Source organism: Anser brachyrhynchus (assembly GCF_964034855.1).
Source record: "Anser brachyrhynchus genome assembly, chromosome: 1".
Classification (NCBI taxonomy): Eukaryota; Metazoa; Chordata; class Aves; order Anseriformes; family Anatidae; genus Anser; species Anser brachyrhynchus.
Genome location: NC_137694.1, coordinates 649,328 through 665,605, shown reverse-complemented (window position 1 = coordinate 665,605; position 16,278 = coordinate 649,328). Strand labels below are relative to the sequence as shown.

General features: G+C 73.1%; 3 protein-coding genes across 4 annotated transcripts; 1 reads left to right on the top strand and 2 right to left on the bottom strand.

Annotated features, from left to right (window-relative positions):
* Positions 1-502: 502 nt before the first annotated feature.
* CPT1B (carnitine palmitoyltransferase 1B) lies at positions 503-8,783 on the bottom strand. Of its 2 annotated transcripts, XM_080596619.1 has the most exons (19): positions 8,644-8,783; positions 6,773-6,932; positions 6,555-6,694; positions 6,086-6,257; positions 5,809-5,910; positions 5,584-5,721; positions 4,867-4,944; positions 4,645-4,752; positions 4,323-4,407; positions 3,974-4,169; positions 3,663-3,848; positions 3,468-3,573; positions 2,873-2,989; positions 2,508-2,672; positions 2,293-2,427; positions 1,797-1,949; positions 1,407-1,520; positions 1,205-1,297; positions 503-739 (listed from the first exon to the last, which is right to left on the bottom strand). In XM_080596619.1, exons 2-19 carry the CDS (start codon positions 6,911-6,913, stop codon positions 650-652), a joined length of 2,319 nt encoding a protein of 772 aa, XP_080452745.1. In that variant the 5' UTR covers positions 6,914-6,932; positions 8,644-8,783; the 3' UTR covers positions 503-649. The 2 variants fall into 2 exon arrangements, with proteins under 2 accessions (XP_080452745.1, XP_080452746.1); XM_080596620.1 differs by lacking the exon at positions 6,086-6,257.
* Positions 8,784-9,991: 1,208 nt separating this feature from the next.
* Positions 9,992-13,907, bottom strand: CHKB (choline kinase beta). The gene is made up of 11 exons (XM_080596641.1): positions 13,721-13,907; positions 13,187-13,295; positions 12,987-13,100; positions 12,272-12,405; positions 12,044-12,148; positions 11,874-11,932; positions 11,706-11,793; positions 11,525-11,633; positions 11,295-11,401; positions 11,084-11,165; positions 9,992-10,803 (listed from the first exon to the last, which is right to left on the bottom strand). Exons 1-11 carry the CDS (start codon positions 13,876-13,878, stop codon positions 10,747-10,749), a joined length of 1,122 nt encoding a protein of 373 aa, XP_080452767.1. The 5' UTR covers positions 13,879-13,907; the 3' UTR covers positions 9,992-10,746.
* Positions 13,908-13,949: 42 nt separating this feature from the next.
* On the top strand, positions 13,950-15,594 carry LOC308196907 (uncharacterized protein). The gene is made up of 4 exons (XM_080596657.1): positions 13,950-14,162; positions 14,913-15,014; positions 15,128-15,253; positions 15,331-15,594. Exons 1-4 carry the CDS (start codon positions 13,965-13,967, stop codon positions 15,472-15,474), a joined length of 570 nt encoding a protein of 189 aa, XP_080452783.1. The 5' UTR covers positions 13,950-13,964; the 3' UTR covers positions 15,475-15,594.
* Positions 15,595-16,278: the final 684 nt, after the last annotated feature.

The following is a 16,278-nucleotide window of genomic DNA, read 5'->3' as shown; positions in this document are numbered from 1 at the left end:
CCAACCCCAACCCCAACCCCAACCCCGGGCCAGCCCCCCCCAGTCCCCCCGCTCTGAGCACCCAGTGTGTGCTGCTGCCCGAGCAGTGCTGTGGGAGCACCTCCCCAGCCACCACGGCGCGGGGCCGCTTGTTGCAGGCGCGAGGGGCTCCTCGCTGTCCGTGTTTCCTGCTGTCCGTCCGTCCGCCCGCTGCGCCACGGCTGCCGGCCCCGCGGTGCGGGTGGGCGCCGCGCCGACACGGCTGATGGGCTCAGCGCCGCTCCCTGCCGCCGTGCCCCGCTGCACACCCCCGTCACACCGCGCCTGCTTTCATCGCCGCCTCGCCGCGCTGCTGGTGCCCCGACCGCGGCTCGTTAGCCCCGTGGCACGCGCCCACTGCCTGCGGGCAGGGGGGCCCCTGGGACGCAGAGACCATGCGGGGACCCACACGGCGCCGCCACCCCCTTCCCGCAGCTCAGGGACCCCAGCGCTGGCCGTGCCGTGCCCCGGAGAGGCCGCGGCGGTGTGGCAGAAGCAGCCTTTATTGGCAGCATTTACAGAGAAGCAAGGCCCTGCTCCCCCCACCCGCCCTCGCCCCACGGCCCCCCGTGGTCCCGGCTCCTCCGTGTCCCCTGGGACCCCGCAGGGACCCGGGGCCGCCCGCGCCCCCTCACTTCCCCGCCTTCTTGGCTGGCACGTCGAAGAGCTCGGCGACGTCCAGCATGGCCTGGCGGATGTTCCTCCCGAAACGCTTCGAGTCCTGTGGCAGCGCCCGCACCCCCATCAGCTGGGGGGGTCGTACCCAGAGAGGGGGGGGCCCAGCCCTGCCTCCCCCATCCTGCTGTGCCCTGCCCTGTGCACAGGGATGGACATCCCAGCCCCGGGGACCCCCCCCCCAAGCCCCTGAGCCCAACCTGTGTCTCCTGTGACCCCCAAAAGCTCCGGGGACCCCCCCAAACCTTGGTACCCCCCCCGTGTCCCTTGGGGCCCCCCCCGCAGGTCCTGCATGGGCAGCTCTGTGAGCCTGGATTGTGGTCGGGGTCCCAAGGGAGAGCAACTGGGATGCAGCGGGGCACAGAGGGGCAGCCCGTGCCCTGCGCTGGCCAGAGGGCAGAGGCTCAGCACCGTGTGGGAGTTGGGGGGGGACGGGACTGTCCTTACCCAGCTGGGGGCTGCCCAGCTCCCCCCGCCCCGGGGACCCCCAGCCCCCAGCCTCAGCCCTCACCGTCTCGGGGCTGGAGTACTTGCTGGAGATGTGGAAGGTGATGAGGTTCTCGCCGGCGATGATGTAGGAGACGCCGTAGCCATCGTCAGCGACCTGGGGGGGCAGAGGGGGGGAAGTGAGCGGGGCTGGGGAGCCCAGGGTCTGCTGGTTCCCCTGGGGGGGGGGGGTCCCGTCCCCCTCCCCGTGGCCGAGCGATGCTGACCGGGCCGAAGCCGCCGCCGGTGGAGACGTGGTCCGGGTACTTGTCCAGGTCGAACATCTTCAGCTGCTGCTGCGGCGTCTGGCTGGTGGAGAGGCGCCAGGGCTCCGACAGCACCTGTGGGGATGGGGTCACTGCTGCGGCTGGTGCCCCGCTGCACCCCACTGTGCCCCAATGCACCCCACTGTGCCCCACTGTGCCCCTCTGCGCCCTGCTGTGCCCTGCTGTGCCCCACTGCGTCCCAATGCACCCCACATTGCCCCTCTGCGCCCTGCTGTGCCCCACTGCGCCCCAATGCACCCCACTGTGCCCCACTGTGCCCCACTGTACCCCGCTGCGCCCCGCTGCGCCCCGCAGCGAAGCACGTGCTCCCCAGCGCCCTGCCCCGCTCACCTGTGCCAGGAAGGGGGACTGCACCCCCAGGTAGCGGGACACCACGTAGAGGCAGAAGAGGTGCCGGTCGATGCCGGCCCCGGTCATGGCCATGCGGTACATGTGCTGGTGCTTCTCCGCCGCCAGCTTGAAGAGCCGCTGGCGCTCGGCCCGCTGCAGGGAGAGCCGAGCTCAGGGGCCGGCACACCCCAAAACCTGCCCACCCCGGGGTGCTCTGTGCGGGGTGACGTCCTCCGTCCTGCCTGGGGATGGCAGCGGCTCCGCAGCTCTGGGGAAACGGTCCCAAGGGACGGGGACATCCCCGAGGGACAGGGACCTCCACCGGGGTCAGGGACCTCCTGCAGAGACGGGTGCTTCCTCCTGGGCTGGGGATCTCCCCGAGGGGCAGGGGCCTCTGCTGGAGATGGGGAATGTGACCAAGGGGTGGGGACCCCCCCGAGGGACAGGGACTTGGGCAAGGCACGGCGCGAGGGGCGTGGGGCGGCGCGGCGCTCACGCTCTGCCTGGCGTCCCCCATGCTCCGCACGAAGGCAGTCGACTCGGAGGTGCAGGAGCGCACCGTCTCCGTCCGGCCCTCGCGGAACAGCCGCGTCATGGAGGCCTCGTAGGTGAGGCAGAAGCAGCCCTTGTCCTGCGGAGAGAGGCGGCTGGGAGCGGGCACAGGGGGACGCCCACTGGGGCCCCCCCGCGCGTCCCCGCGGCGCAGCTCACGCGGAAGTGGGCGAGCTGCAGGGAGATCTGGATGAAGGCGTCGGGGCTGGTCCGGCACTTCTTGATCAGCCCCTTCCCGAAGTCGGAGAACTGGAAGCAGCAGAAGTCCACGTCGTCGGCCAGCGCCTTGGCCACGCGGTACGAGCTCTCGATGGTGGCCTGGCACTGCGGGGACACGCGGCCGTGGCGGTGGGCGCGGGCACCAAGCGCCCCGGGACGGGGACGCCGAGGGTCAGCCCCGCTCCCATGGGGCCAGGGCGGCACTGGGTGGCACCGGGTGGCACCGGGTGGCCAGCGGGCAGGGCTGGCTCCAGTGCAGGAACACCACAGGGTGCGGGGCCGGGGCGGCTCAGGGCTGCACCCACCTCCTGGGGGATGTCCCACTGCAGGCGCTGGGGTGGTGCCAGCCGCGTGTCGGGGTCCCCCACGCAGTGCCCCCCCTCGGTGTAGCCCAGCTGGAATTTGTCTGTCGCCAGCATGAACTGGGGGGAGGCAGGGACTGAGCGGGGGGCACCGGCCTCACAGTGCTCCCAGCCCCCAGCCTTCCTCACGCAGCAGTATCCACCAACTCGCCCCCAGCATGGCCCCCCCCACAGCCCTCCTGCAGCCCCCTTTACCCCCAAGGCTGTCCCCTGCCCCCCATGGAGCTCGCTGTGTCCCCAGGATGGTGGTGCCCAGCCCGGGCGTCCCCAGTAGTGGTGCCCAGCCCAGGGATGCCCAGTTTTGGGGGGACCCAGGGGGTGCCCAGTGGGGGTGCCCAGCTCCAGAGTGCCCAACTGGGGGTGCCCAACTGGGGTGCCCACTTCTGGGGGAGCCCACTGGGGATGCCCAGCTCCGGATGCTCAGCCCCGGGGGGGTGCCCATTTTGGGGGTGCCCGTTTGGGGGGGGTGTTTCCATTTAGGGGTGGGTGCCCATCCTGGTGTGCCCCATGGGGGCGCAGGTCCCCCCCCAGCCGGTACCTCCCAGAGGTGCCCGATGATGGGCGCGTCGGCCCACGAGTGCTCGGCGTTGGCGCCCAGCTTGCCGTTCTTGTAGACAACCAGGGTGAAGGATTTGTCGAACCACCTGCGGGGGGGCACGGGGTGAGCGGCGCGGTGCCGGGGGTGTCCCAGGGGTGCAGGGGCTCGGGGCTGGGGGGAACAGGGGCTGCCCACCGGTCGTAGCACTGCCCGTGCAGCAGGGACTTGGCGTAGGTGTCCATGCAGTCCTCCCTGTCCGCGCTGTAGCCGTGCGCCTCCTCGTCCAGCGTCAGGAAGAAGGCTGCCCGCTCAATGGCATCCAGCGACACCTTGTTCTTGCCCTGGCTGAAGAATCGGGCCCGTGCCTCTGCCCAGGGCACCCTGCGGGCACCGGCAGCAGTGAGGGCGGGCGCCTGGCGCTGCCCCTGCGCCCCGGCAGCCCCCAGGTGCCACCACCCCGCGGGGCAGCCGTGTCCCCCATCGCCCTGCGCCCCCAGCCCGGGTACCTGTCCCCGGCGGTGAGGGCCGCCAGCCGCTCCTCGCCGGGCTGGGGGGGCGAGGGGTCGTCCAGGATGCGCTGGAACTGCAGCTCCAGGTCCCGCGGCTTCAGCAGCTGCCCCCCGTAGTACAGCCACACCTTGTAGAAGCGGCCCTTGTGGTAGACGGCCAAGTGCTTGCTGTCCAGCAAGTGCAGCAGCGTGTCTGCGGGAGGGGCACCATTGCTCCGCTGCGGCCATCCCACGGCACGACAGGACCCATGGGGCGGGGGGGCTGAGCACCCCGGGGCAGCCCTCGTGTGCAGGGCTGGGGCTGAGCCCCGGCTCAGGATGGGGCCCTGCCCTGCCGGCCACGTACCCGTCTCCTTGCCGGGGATGCGGGTGGTGTTGAACATCCGTTCCGACTGGTAGGAGCACATGGGCACGATGCCCAGCGCCATCATCTGTGGGGGGGCAACGAGAGGGGCTCCCACCCCAGCCCACTGCGACCCCCATCCCCGCTGCAGCCCCCTGACCCTCTGCCAGCCCCACAGCACTTGCCCCCAGCCCGACCCCTGCCCCATTATTCCCCTCCCTCCCGTGCCCCGCTGGGCTCCTCAGATCCCCTACCCGGTGCCCCCAGCCTGCCCCGCAGCCCCACGCCCCCACCCGGACCCCGTGCCCCCCCCCCAGGTGCTCACGGGCGGGATCTCCCCGCGGTCCAGCTTGCGGCGGTACAGCAGGATGGCGTGCACCACGTTGCCCGCCCGGGCAGCCTGTATGTGGCTGGGCGTCACGTAGAGGAAGTCCTGGGGACAAGAGATGGGCTGGGAGGGGGCGCCCGGGGTCCCCGCTCGGCCCGTTGCGGGTCAGGGAACGTCCCCGGCCGGGGGACGGCGCCGTGGCACCGCCACCCCCCTCACCATGGCGTAGTAGTTGCTGTTGACCATGAGCGGGCTGCGGCCGCGCAGGTAGATGTACTGCTCCCACCAGTCGCTCACCTGGTGGGGGACGGGAGCTGGGGTCACCGCGGGGCAGGGACGGGGACAGGGGTGGGGATGGGGGACAGGGATGGGGACAGGAAGGGCAGATAGGGCAATGGACAAGGCAAGGGATAGCGATGGGGGAAGGGGACAGGAACTGGGGACAAAGCGGGGCGAAGGTGGCTGGGCAGGGACAGAAGCAGGTGCGGGGAGAGGGGACAGGGAGAGCAGATACGGACACTGGGAAGGGGACGTGGGACAGGGGCAGGGGAGAGGGACAGTGGAAGGGGCCAGCTGCAGGAGCAGGGACAGGGAGCGGGGTCAGCCCCTGCCCTCCCCACACTGGGGCTCGGTGCAAGACCCCCTGTCCTGCCCACAGTGACCTTGTTGGGGTCCCCAGGCTGCCCAGGGGGGCAGCACCCCTGCCCCATGTCCCTGTGCCCATCTCTTCAGGGCATGGTAGGCTGCAGAGCAAGGCCCAGGCTGGAGCTTCTCAGCAAGCGGGACACAGGAGCAGGGACAGGGGTGGCAAGAGGCTGCCCCAGGACCACCCCGCATCCCCCCCACCCAGCCTGGGTGCCCCAGGGCCCCACGAAGGGGTGACCATGCCCAGGCCGTGGGATCACAGCAGTGTCCCGCTCCCGGGGCTGGGCTCACGTAGTTGGTGGTCCACCAGGACTTGAGGATCAGGTACTTCTGCAGCCGGGGGGCCGTCTTCTCCTTGAACTCCTTGGCCAGAGCCTCCATCTTGCTGTACTTCTCGTCGTCCATCAGCGGGCGCACGGACTCCAGGTACTGCGGGCAGGGGGCTCGGGTCACCGCCGTCCCCGGGGACCAGGGAGGGCAGCGCCAGGCGGTGCCCCCGCGCTGCTCAGCCCTTACCCTGCGGATGGTGGCCTCCACGGGGGGCACGGGCAGCTTGGGCAGCGAGGTCTGGAAGCTGTAGAGCAGGGGCTTGCGGCCTGAGAGCACCTTCATCAGCGCCTGCAGGGCCAGCGCAGAGGCTGGGGGTCAGGGGCAGCGCTGCAGGAGCTAGCCCCCCTCCCCACACCAGCCCCCAATGTCCCCGGTGCTGTCCCCACCACCAGCGCCTTTGTGGCACTGCCAGCGCCCCCCGTGCAACACGCGCACGCTTGGAGGCGCACGCGCAGGCACGCACCACCCAGATCTTGGTGCTGCGGCTCATCTTGCCGTGGGGCTCAAACATCCACCCGTGGTAGGAGAGGAGCAGCCTCATCGTCTGCCGGAAGAGCAGCACAGCCGAGAGCCAGACGCCGGTGGAGAAGAGGACGGCGCTCACGACCGTCCGGCTCTCGTAGCTCAGGAGTTGGCTGCGGGGAGCGGGGAGAGGGCTGAGGTGGGGACGTGACCGCGTGGGGGGCACCACGGGGCTGGGGGGACTCGCGGGTGGGATGCCCTGGGGGATGTCCCCGTGCTGGGACCATGCTCGCGGTGTTGGGGGACGTGTGGGGTGGGACACACGGCAGGTGGGGACGTGCCCATAGGGCTGGAGGACGTGGGGCACGGTCCCTCCTTGGGGACGCCGCAGGTGGGGCCATGCCCGTGGGCTGGGGGGGCTGAGTGGGGTGCCCAGAGGCTGGGGGCCGTGTGGAGCTGCCCCCGCTCACCTCTCAGGCAGGAAGCAGCGGATGCGGGTGATCAGCCCCATGGAGGGGTCCACCTGGCAGTAGAAGGAGCCGGCGGTGGCCATCACCACCACCATCCAGCTGGAGGGGGACGCGGGGTAGACGCCGGTCAGGAAGCTGTTCTGTGGGCACAGGGGGTCAGGGCGGCGGTGGCGGGGTGGCAGGGACCACCGGGCCCCGCAGCCCCCCCCCGGGCCCACCTTGGCGCGGACGAAGCGCTTCTTCCAGGAGGAGATGCCGGCGAGGTAGAGCTGCTTGACGGCCTCGCGGCTGAGGTGGAAATCTAAGCCCTCGGGGGTGACGGTGAACTGGAAGGCCACGGCCTGGTGGGCTTCTGCCATCTTGGGGGGCTGCTGGCACCTGGGGGCGGGCGGGGGGTGGCTGAGCGGGGGGACGGTGCCTGGGGATGGCCACACCCGGCACCGGGCGCCAGGCTCTGCGGTGCCGTGGCTCTGGGCACCACCTGGAACACCCCATGACGCTGTTGGCATCGCAGCCCCCCCCGTGCCCCCCCCCCCCGCCGGTGTCACCGGGGCCACCGCGCACCGGGACGGTCACGCTGCGTGCCAGCGGCGGTGCCAGGAGAGCTGCATCACGTCAGCCCCGGCCAGGCCCCGGAGCCACGTGCGCGTGCCCGCGGGGGGGCCCTGTCCCAGTCACATGGGCCTGGACGGGTGCCCAGTGAGGGAAGGGTCAGGCACCGTCCCGCTGCCCCAGCGCACGCCGCCGAGGGGGCAGATGCACAGACACACCCCCGCGGCGCACCCGGCCGCATGGGGGGGCAGCAGCACAGGCCCCCTGCTGCCAAGCCGTGCATCGTCCCCACGCACCGGGAACACTGGGGCAGGGGCTGCGGCAGGAGCTGGGCCCCCCCACACCCCTCCGTGCCCAGGGTCCCCTCCCTCAGGGGGCACGGGCAGAGCCCCCACCGCTGCGTGGGGCCCGGGCTCCTGCTGGTGTGGGCACAGCCGGCTCAGCACGGCAGCGTGGTGGGAGCCACGGAGCTGCCTCCCCGGTGTGTGAGCCTGAGGTGCCCTTCCACAAGGGCGTCCTTGGGCTGAAGGCAAACAGCAGTGCGGTGAGAGCCAGGAGTCCTGCTGCTGCCACGGCACCGCACCGCGCTGGCATGCGTCACGCTGCATGGCACCGAAGTGCACAGCACCAACTGCACAGCACCGCACAGCACCGTGCTGCAGCACAGCAGGGCCTGCGAGGCACTGCGCTGCTTCGTGCTGCGCTGCGCTGCGCTGCATTAAACTGCATCGCGCTGCACCGAGCTGCATGGCGCTGCGTGGCACTGCCCTGCCCTGTGCTGAGCTGCTCCGCACCCACCGAGCTCATCACACCGCACGGCACGGCAGTGCACAGTATGGCACGGCACGGCACGGCAAGGGCTCTGCACAGCACAGCACTGCACTGCACGGCACACTGCACTGGACTGCATGGCACTGCATAGCACTGCATGGCACTGCACAGCACAGCACAGCACCCACGTAACTGCAGGCCCTGGGGGACCCACGTGCCCTGGCCCGCTCTGCCCACTCCTCACGCCCAGCAGCCACCGAGCGTCACAAGGTCACCGGGGCGGTGCGGCACCGGGACGTGCCCTGGAGGGACACGGATGCCCCGGGGGACACCCCAGGGACAGAGCTGCAGCTGCCCAGCCCACGGGGCGCCCTGCCCAGGGCTCGGATCCTGGGGACTATGGGGCCACCCGACGGGGCACAGTGGGACGAGGGCGCAGTGGGACCACCGTGCAGTGGGACCAGGGTGCCGCGGGACGGGGTGCAGCGGGACAGGCCAGCACAGGGGTACCCAGAGCCCCCTGGGACGCCCCGGGGTCACAAGGGGGCCCGGCAGACACAAGGGGGCCCGGAGAACGGTCCCCCAGCGGCAGCAGCAGCGCAAGGGCACGGCCCGGGAGGGGGCCCGGTGCGGGCCGGGGGCAGCGGCTCGGCGGCGCCCCAGCGCCCCGGGGCTCCCCCAGCCCCGAGCGGACCCCGACCCCCCGCGGGGCCCCCCCCAGGCCCGGGTGCCGCGGGCGCCCCGCCCGCCCCGCAGTGCCCGGTACCTGCTCGGGGGGTGCGAACGGCGAGGGGCAGAGCCCCGGGGACGGCGGCTCCGTGCGCCCGCTGCGCCCCGGGGACGGCGGCTCCGCGCGCCCCGCGCCGCGCCCCGGGGGGCTGTAACCGGACACGGGCGGGGGGGCGGCCCCGCCACATGGCCCGAAATGGCCGGGGCCGCCCGGCCGCTCCTCCCCCGGGGCCCGCCTCGCCCCGCGCCCCCCCCCCCCCCCCCGCCGGGGACCCGGCACCCGGCGGGACCCCCCCCGCGGACCCCCGGCCGGGCAGGGGACCGGCACCCCCCGGGAACCCGCAGCTCCCCGCACCCCCACGGCCGTGCCCCCGTCCCGCTGCGTGGGAGCCGCGGCGTGGAGCCGCCGCGCGTGGGGGGGGAGCGGGGGGGGGGGCCTTGTGCGGGGACCGGCCCCACGCGTGCACCCGCCGGGACCGCGGCTCGTCCGCCCCGCGCGGCCCGGGGAGAGCCCCCCCGGCCCCCCGGCAGCTGCTGCCGCGACGGGGCTATAAATGGCCGGGACCGGGCCGAGAGGAGCGGGGGCAGCGCGCCCCGGGGTGCCCCCCCCGCGGGGCTCCGCGCCCGGCCTGGGGGTCCCGGGGCAGGGGGTCCCGGGGCAGGGGGTCCCGGGGTAGGGGGGGTCCCGGGGCAGGAGTGGTCCTGGGGCAGGGGGTCCCGGGGCAGGGGGGGGTCCCGGCCCGGCCGCGTGTCCCCCTGACGGGCTCGCAGCGTCCTCCGGGAGCCCCCCCCCGGTCACTCCCCCCCCCAGCAGCGCAGCCGGGAGCAGCTCCGTCCCCGCACGGACGGGGAGGGCAGGGCGGGGTGGGCGCTGTCCTCCTGTCCCCATCCCCACGCGTCCCCCCCCCGCGTCCCCGGGTGGCGCTGAGCCCCCTCCTCCCCGGCCCCCACCTCACATCCCCGTGGGGCTGGGCTCTGCCCCCCCGCCCTGCCCACAGACACCCCCTCCCCATGCACCCCACGGTGAGCCGGGGGGGTCCCGTGGAGCAATGGCCCTACGGGAGCTGGGGGTGTCCCAGGGGAGCCAGGAGGGGACCAGGGGGCTGGGGGCCCTGGCGCTGTGGGGTGCAGGGGGTGCAGGGGGCGCAGAGGCTGCCGGGGGTGCCGCAGAAGCCGAAGCCACTCACAAGGCGAAGCCACGAGCCCCTGCGGCCAGCAGGCACCGAGGAGGGGGAGGCCACACCGAAGCCCCCCCTGTGCGCACGGGCAGAGCTGTGAGCACCGCCCGAGGGCAGAACCCCCCCGGGGCTGCCCACACCCACCCTGCTCCCCGGAGCCTGCAGGGCAAACGGGGCAACGCCACGGGGCAGCAGACAGCGAGCAGCCCCCGTGCAGCACCGCAGCGTTTATTGGTCCAGGACTGTACATTCTGCTGTCGGGGGGGCCGCCAGCCCCCAGCCCCCAGCCCCGTCGAGCAGCGGCTGCGCAGCCAAGGCAGCGGGGAGCCGGGCAGGGGGGCACGGGGGGGGCACGGTGCGGCACGGGGGTCCTGCCTGGCCCCAGATGGTGGGGGAGAGCTGGGGGGGGATGAGATGCACGTGCAGAGCCCCCCCACCCCCTGCCCCCAGCACCTCCACATGCAGCCCTTACAGCGGGCAGGACCACACGCAGCCACCCGCGACCCCTCCTGGTCTGGGGGGGACCGAGGGGGTCCCACCAGTGCGGTGCCCACGGCTCCAACCCCGCCTTGTGCCTGCAGGGGGAGGCCAGGGCTGCAGGGGCATGGGGGGGCTGCAGGGGCATGGGGGGGCTGCAGAGGCACTGTGGGAGGTCAGCAGGGGCTGCGGCCTCCTTTGCCTCCAGCAGTGATGGCAGAGGCGGAGCCCCACGGCTGTGTCCCCTCTTTGAGGGGGGGCTGTCCCCTTTCCCCACGCACCCTGGTGGTCCCACAGCTCGCCCCATGCCACGACGCAGCCCCGGAGCCTGCCCCGTCCCCGTCCCCCGCGGGGCAGCCACGGCAGGGACCAGCCCCACGGCCGCCTGTTGCAGCCCCCGTGGGAGGGGGCGCTGCGTCTGTGGCCCCACGGCATGGCTGGGGGGCTGCGGGGGGGCACAGGCAGGGCCAGGGATCCGGTCGGTCTCAGCAGCACTGCGCCTTGTGCTGGAAATAGGCCTCGAAGCGACTCTGGGCATAGTCCTGTGGGGGGAAAAGGGGTCAGAAGGGACCTGTCCCCCCCACCTCCACCAGCATCCCCAGCGCAGGGGTACGAGGGAAGCACCGCGACACCTGGGGATCACCCCCTAACCTGCCCCGGTGCCCGGGCTGGAGACCCCCCTGCGCCTGGCTGTCCGGACCCCTCCCTGCCCCGGTGCCCTGTGCCGGGGGGGGGGTGATGAGCAGGAGAGCCCTAGGGCAGCCCTGCGTGGAGGCTGGGCCCCTCCCTGCGCCCGCCCGGCCCCCCAGGGGCAGCACTCACCAGGTACCCGAACTCGATGGTGGAGATCTTCGCCTGCAGGATGGACCAGAGGCCCCAGAAGAAGTGCGAGGCCAAAGCGAACCTGAGGGGAGCACAGCCCTCAGCACCCCCGGCCCCCTCCCTGCCCCCAGCGGGGCGAGCGGGAGGGGCGTCCCGGGGCTGCTGCTCTCCCACACGGTGCCCCCAGCACCGCTCCCCCCACGTCCCTCACCGGTTGATCTCCGTCAGCATCTCCTCCTCGATGCGAGCCTGCTCCTCGTGCGTCGTGTCCCCGCGCCGCCCCGAGTCCTCCGAGAGGTAGTGCCGGATGAAATGCAGCTGGGGGGAAGGGGCGGCAGCAGGTTGGGACGCTGCGGGCGGCGCGTGCCCCAGCCCAGCACCCCCCCTGCAGCCCCGGCGCCTTGCCCGAGCCCCGCAGCGCCCCGGGGCAGCACGGCTCACCTGCTGCTGCCGACTGGGGTAGTTCTCCGGAGAGGCCTTGTAGTAGGGCCAGGACCCGTGCGTGTAGTTGTACACCCACTCGCAGAAGTGGTTGCCGATGTCAAAGCCCCTGGGGAGGGAGCGGGGGGTGAGCGAGGAGCCGCCCGATGCGGGGCACAGCCCCCCGCAGCCCCGCGCCCACCGGTAGTTGTAGCTGCTGTACTCGAAGTCGATGAGCATCAGCTTGTCCGAGGGGGAGGCCTCGTGCCCGGCCAGCAGCAGGATGTTCCCTGGGGACACGGACGGGACCGGGACGGGTCAGGGGGACGAGGAGCGCGGCCCGGCACGGCCGCAGGGCGCCGGCACTCACCCTCCTGCACGTCGTTGTGGCAGAAGACGACCGGCGAGGGGGTGGCCTCCAGCAGCTCCCTGCAGGGGGGCAGAGCTCGGCGTCAGCCCTCGCCCGTCCCCCGCCACCGCTGCCGGGCAGGGCGCAGAGCTGCGTCCCCCCCCAGAGGTCCCCGGGGACACCGGGCTCACCTGAGGCTCCTCATCTCCTGCTGCAGGTTGTAGGCCTTCAGGTGGTTGAACTTCTTCAGCTGCCCCTCCTCGGAGAAGGTGAGCTCCGAAATCTGCTTCAGGTACCTGGGGCGGGGGACGGGGGAGGCTGCAGCCCCCCTGCGCCCCCTCCCCGCCGCTCTGCGCCCCCCTGAGCCCCTGGGATTTGGGGTTGGGGGCGGCTGCCCGCCACGAGCGCGGCGCCCTCACCGCTCCATGGTCCCGAAGAGCCACTTGGGCTCCTTGTTGAAGGGCATCACCATGCCGTGGAAGCGCGACATCTTCACCGCGATCTCCTTGGAGATGTCGGGGTCCCGCAGGTCCTCGGTCCGCAGCCGACGGCTCTGGGGACGCACAGCGGTGTCAGCAAGGGGGGGCCAGCGGGGACCCTGCCCCGTACCGCGCTGTATTGCCCCGTATCGCCCCGTACCGCCCCGTACCGCCCTGTCTCGCCCCATATTACCCTGTACCATCCCATATCACCCCATATTGCCCTGTACCACCCCATATCACCCTGTATCGCCCTGTATTGCTCCATATTGCCATGTACCACCCCGTCTCGCCCCATACTACCCCATATCGCTCCATATTGCCCCGTATCACCCCATACTGTCTTGTATAACCCTGTATCACCCCGTACTGCCCCATATTGCCCCGTACTGCCCGGTATTGCTCCATATTGCCCTGTATCACTCCATATTGCCCCGTACTGCCCCATCTCACCCCATACTGCCCCATATCACTCCATATTGCCCTGTACCACTCTGTATCACCCCATACCACCCCACATTGCCCTGTATCACCCCGTACTGCCCCATATCGCCGTGCATCACTCCATATTGCCCCGTACTGCCCCATCTTGTCACATACTACCCCGTATTACCCCGTATCACCCCATACTGCCCCGTACTGCCCCGTGCCGTACCGGGATGTACTGCTCCAGCCGCCCCTGGGGGAAGACGCCGTAGAGCCGCGGCCCCAGCGCGCGCTCCGCCAGGATGGCGAACATCACGCTCTCCAGCACCAGCGAGTCCACGCCCTGCGGACGGGGCCGGTGAGCGGCGGCGGGGCCGGGGGTCCCGATGGGTCCCGGGGGTGCCGGTGGCGGCGGGGCCGGGGTCTCACCTGCAGGATGGCCCCGTAGACGCGCAGCAGCACCTGCCGGGGCTCGTCGCCCACGCTGAGGATGTGCTCGGGCAGCGCGCACTTGAAGAGCAGGTTGCTGAGCCCCCCGCTGCGGGCACGGGCACGGCACGCGTCAGGGGCGGCCACGGCGGCTCGGGGGGGGCACGGGGAGGAGGGCACCGGGAACCGCGGGCACCGGGAACCGCGGGCAGGGGGCACCGGGGGGCCGTGGGCAGGGGGACTGGGAGCTGGGGGCATGGGGACCGGGGGGCTGCGGGCACCGGGAACTAGGGGCAGGGGGCACCGGGGCTGCCGGAGGGTGTGGGTCCGGCGGGGACACGGCAGGGAACGGGGCCGGGGAGGGGACCGGGAGGGGACCGGGGGCGGGACCGGGGGGCACCGGCGGGGGCACGGGGGGGGGCAGGGACAGGGAGGGACCGGGGGCGGGGCGGGGGTCGCGGGCGGGGCGGGGCGGGGCGGCGCGGGTTCCCGCGCCGGTGCCGGTTCCGCTTCCCGTTCCGGTGCCGGCCGTACCTGACGGGCCCGATGACGAACTCGTCGGGGCCGATGAGCTTCCAGGAGCCGGCCAGGAACTCCCGGCACCAGGCGTAGGCCCGCAGCCGGGTGGCGGCGGGCACGGCCCCGCTCCCGGCCCCGCCGCCCGCCCCGCGCCCCGCCGCCGTGGCCGCCATGGCCGCCGCGCCCCGCCCCGCCCCTCCGCGCCCCGCCCCTCCGCGCCCGTTGGCCGGCGGCGCGGAGGCGGGGCGGGCGCGGCCCAATGGGGCGGCGCGGCGGCGGTGACGTCACGCGGCGCGGCGGGATGCGGCGCAACGTGGAGCTGAAGGCGCGGCTGCGGCGGGCGGCGGCGGTGCGGGGCGCGGCGGAGCGGCGGAGCGGGGCGGCGGGCACGGCCCTGCCCCAGGCCGACACCTTCTTCCGCGTGCCCGCGGGGCGCCTCAAGCTGCGGCGCTCCCCCGTGAGCCCGGGGCCGGGGGGGGGGCGTCCCGGTACCGGGACCCGCGGGAGGTTGGGATGGGGCACGGGGCAAGTGGGGGGTACGGGGACGGGACCCGAGGTGCGGGGGGATCCGGGGGACGGGACCGGGGGGGGACGGGGGACGGGGTCCGGGGCAGGTGGGGCGGGGGATGGGACCTGGGGGGGGGGGGGGGAGATGGGACCCCGGGGGTACGTGGGGGGGCACGGGGAAGGGTATCGGGGCCCGGGGGAGGAGGGGATGGGGTCCGGGGGGGTGTACGGGGATGGGACCTGGGGGAAGGGGGATGGGACCCGAGGAACAGGGGGAATATGGGAGAGGGGATCAGGGGCATGGGTGGGGATAGGAGCGGGGGTACAGGGTACGGGGGGAGCGGGCCCGGAGGGGTGTACAAGGCATGGGACCGGGGGGGGGCTGGGGCGGGGAATGGGACCCCGGGGGGGGGGGGGGGGACAGGGACGGGACCCTGGGAGGAGATACAGGGTTCAGGGGAGGTACAGGGCACAGAACCTGGGGCGGGGGTACGAAGAACAGGACCTGGGGGGGGGGGACAAGGAACGGGGACAGGGGGGAGGGGAGAGGGGACAGGGGATGGGACTGGGGGGAGTGGTGGGCATGGGGTATGGGACCAGTACAGATGTGGGACTGGGACTGGGGGGTGGGTGTGGGGCCCGGGAGGGTGCTGGGGCTTGGGGAGGAGCACACAGACTGACCCTCCCCAGTGCCCCCCAGGATGGCCGAGGTGAGCTCATCTTCTACGAGCGCCCCGACAGCGCCGGCCCCAAGCTGTCCCAGTTCACCATCACCCCCACAGATGACCCCGATGGCCTGGAGGTACGCACCGTCCTGCTGTGGGATGACCCCTCGGGGGCGGGGGTCCCACTGTGCCCCCCCCCCCCCCCCCCCCCAGGGCCTATCCCGGCCGTTAGAGCTGCGGTGCTGTGCAGGCGGTGCTGGCGCAGGCGCTGGGCGTGCTGGGCGTGGTGAGGAAGCAGCGGCTGCTCTACCTGGTGGGGCAGACACGGGTGCACCTGGACAGCGTGGAGGGGCTGGGCGACTTCCTGGAGCTGGAGGTGAGCCGGGCACGGCCGCGGGGGTGGGTGCGCCCCCACCCCGGTGCCCCCCCTCACCCCCCCCCCTCTGTCCGCAGGTGGTGCTGAGCGAGGACCAGAGCGTGGAGCACGGCGAGCGCGTGGCCCGCGAGCTGATGGCGGAGCTGGGGGTGCAGGACGAGGACCTGGTCACCGGCGCGTACCTGGACCTTCTGCTGGCCAAGGGGGGCGCGAGCCCCTGAGGGCATGGGGGGGGCAGCACCGTGCTCCCCCCGCTGCGTGGGGGTGTGTGGGCACCGCTCCCCGCGGGCACCGCCAGCCCCCTGCCCTCAGGTGCCCAATAAAAGCTCTGGCAGACGGCGTCTCCGTGCCTGGGACTGGCTGCGCCCTCACACCGGGACCGGCCTGGGATGCCCACGGCTGTCCCGGGGGGGGGCACAGCCCTGGGGGGGGCAGGGGGTGGATGGAGGGGGACAGGATGGCGCCGTGCAGGAGGCTCCGTCCCAGCAGAACTTGGCCCTAAGCCTGGATCACGTCCTCCCCCCGTGGAGCCCTGCCCGGTGCTGCTGGGGGTGGGGGGAGGCTCGGGGCCATGGCAGCAGCTGGGGGGGGGGGGCTGGGGGGCTGGTGCCACCCCCCTATCTGGCTACTGCCACAGCGTTGTGCGGGGCTGGGACTGCCCTAATCTGTCCTGGGCTGGGGTCCAGTGTCCCTGGGGGGTGTCTGGGGGTGGCGGGGGCAGTGCTGGACCCCTGGGACAGACGGGCTGAGGGGGGGCACTGGGGGGCTGCGGACCCTGGCACTGCTCTGCCCTCCTGGGGCCGGGAAGCAGCCGCAGGGAGCCGGCCCCATACAGGCAGGGAGCTGGGGGAGTCTCGGTGCTCCCCAACCAGGGCAGCCCCCTCTGATTTCCCCCCCCACCCGGCTTTGTCCCCCCGCAGGGGCAGTGCCCTCTGGGCCTGCAGCAGTGGGTCCCAAAACCCATCCCACGTTCAGGCGGCTCCCTCGGGGGGGGGCATGCTCCGGGGGGGTCTGTGCCACTGGGA

Excerpts from the sequence above, each read along its gene's own strand:
- CPT1B (XM_080596619.1), bottom strand. The coding sequence starts at position 6,913 with ATGGCAGAAGCCCACCAGGCCGTGGCCTTCCAGTTCACCGTCACCCCC. Across the intron at positions 2,428-2,507 it reads TGCAGCTCGCCCACTTCCGC|GACAAGGGCTGCTTCTGCCT; the intron begins GTGAGCTGCGCC and ends CTCTCTCCGCAG. Across the intron at positions 1,298-1,406 it reads CCGGCGGCGGCTTCGGCCCG|GTCGCTGACGATGGCTACGG; the intron begins GTCAGCATCGCT and ends CTGCCCCCCCAG.
- CHKB (XM_080596641.1), bottom strand. The coding sequence starts at position 13,878 with ATGGCGGCCACGGCGGCGGGGCGCGGGGCGGGCGGCGGGGCCGGGAGC. Across the intron at positions 13,101-13,186 it reads TCTACGGGGCCATCCTGCAG|GGCGTGGACTCGCTGGTGCT; the intron begins GTGAGACCCCGG and ends CCCCGTCCGCAG. Across the intron at positions 11,933-12,043 it reads CAGGAGATGAGGAGCCTCAG|GGAGCTGCTGGAGGCCACCC; the intron begins GTGAGCCCGGTG and ends GCCCCCCTGCAG.
- LOC308196907 (XM_080596657.1), top strand. The coding sequence starts at position 13,965 with ATGGGGCGGCGCGGCGGCGGTGACGTCACGCGGCGCGGCGGGATGCGG. Across the intron at positions 14,163-14,912 it reads TCAAGCTGCGGCGCTCCCCC|GATGGCCGAGGTGAGCTCAT; the intron begins GTGAGCCCGGGG and ends AGTGCCCCCCAG. Across the intron at positions 15,254-15,330 it reads GCGACTTCCTGGAGCTGGAG|GTGGTGCTGAGCGAGGACCA; the intron begins GTGAGCCGGGCA and ends CTCTGTCCGCAG.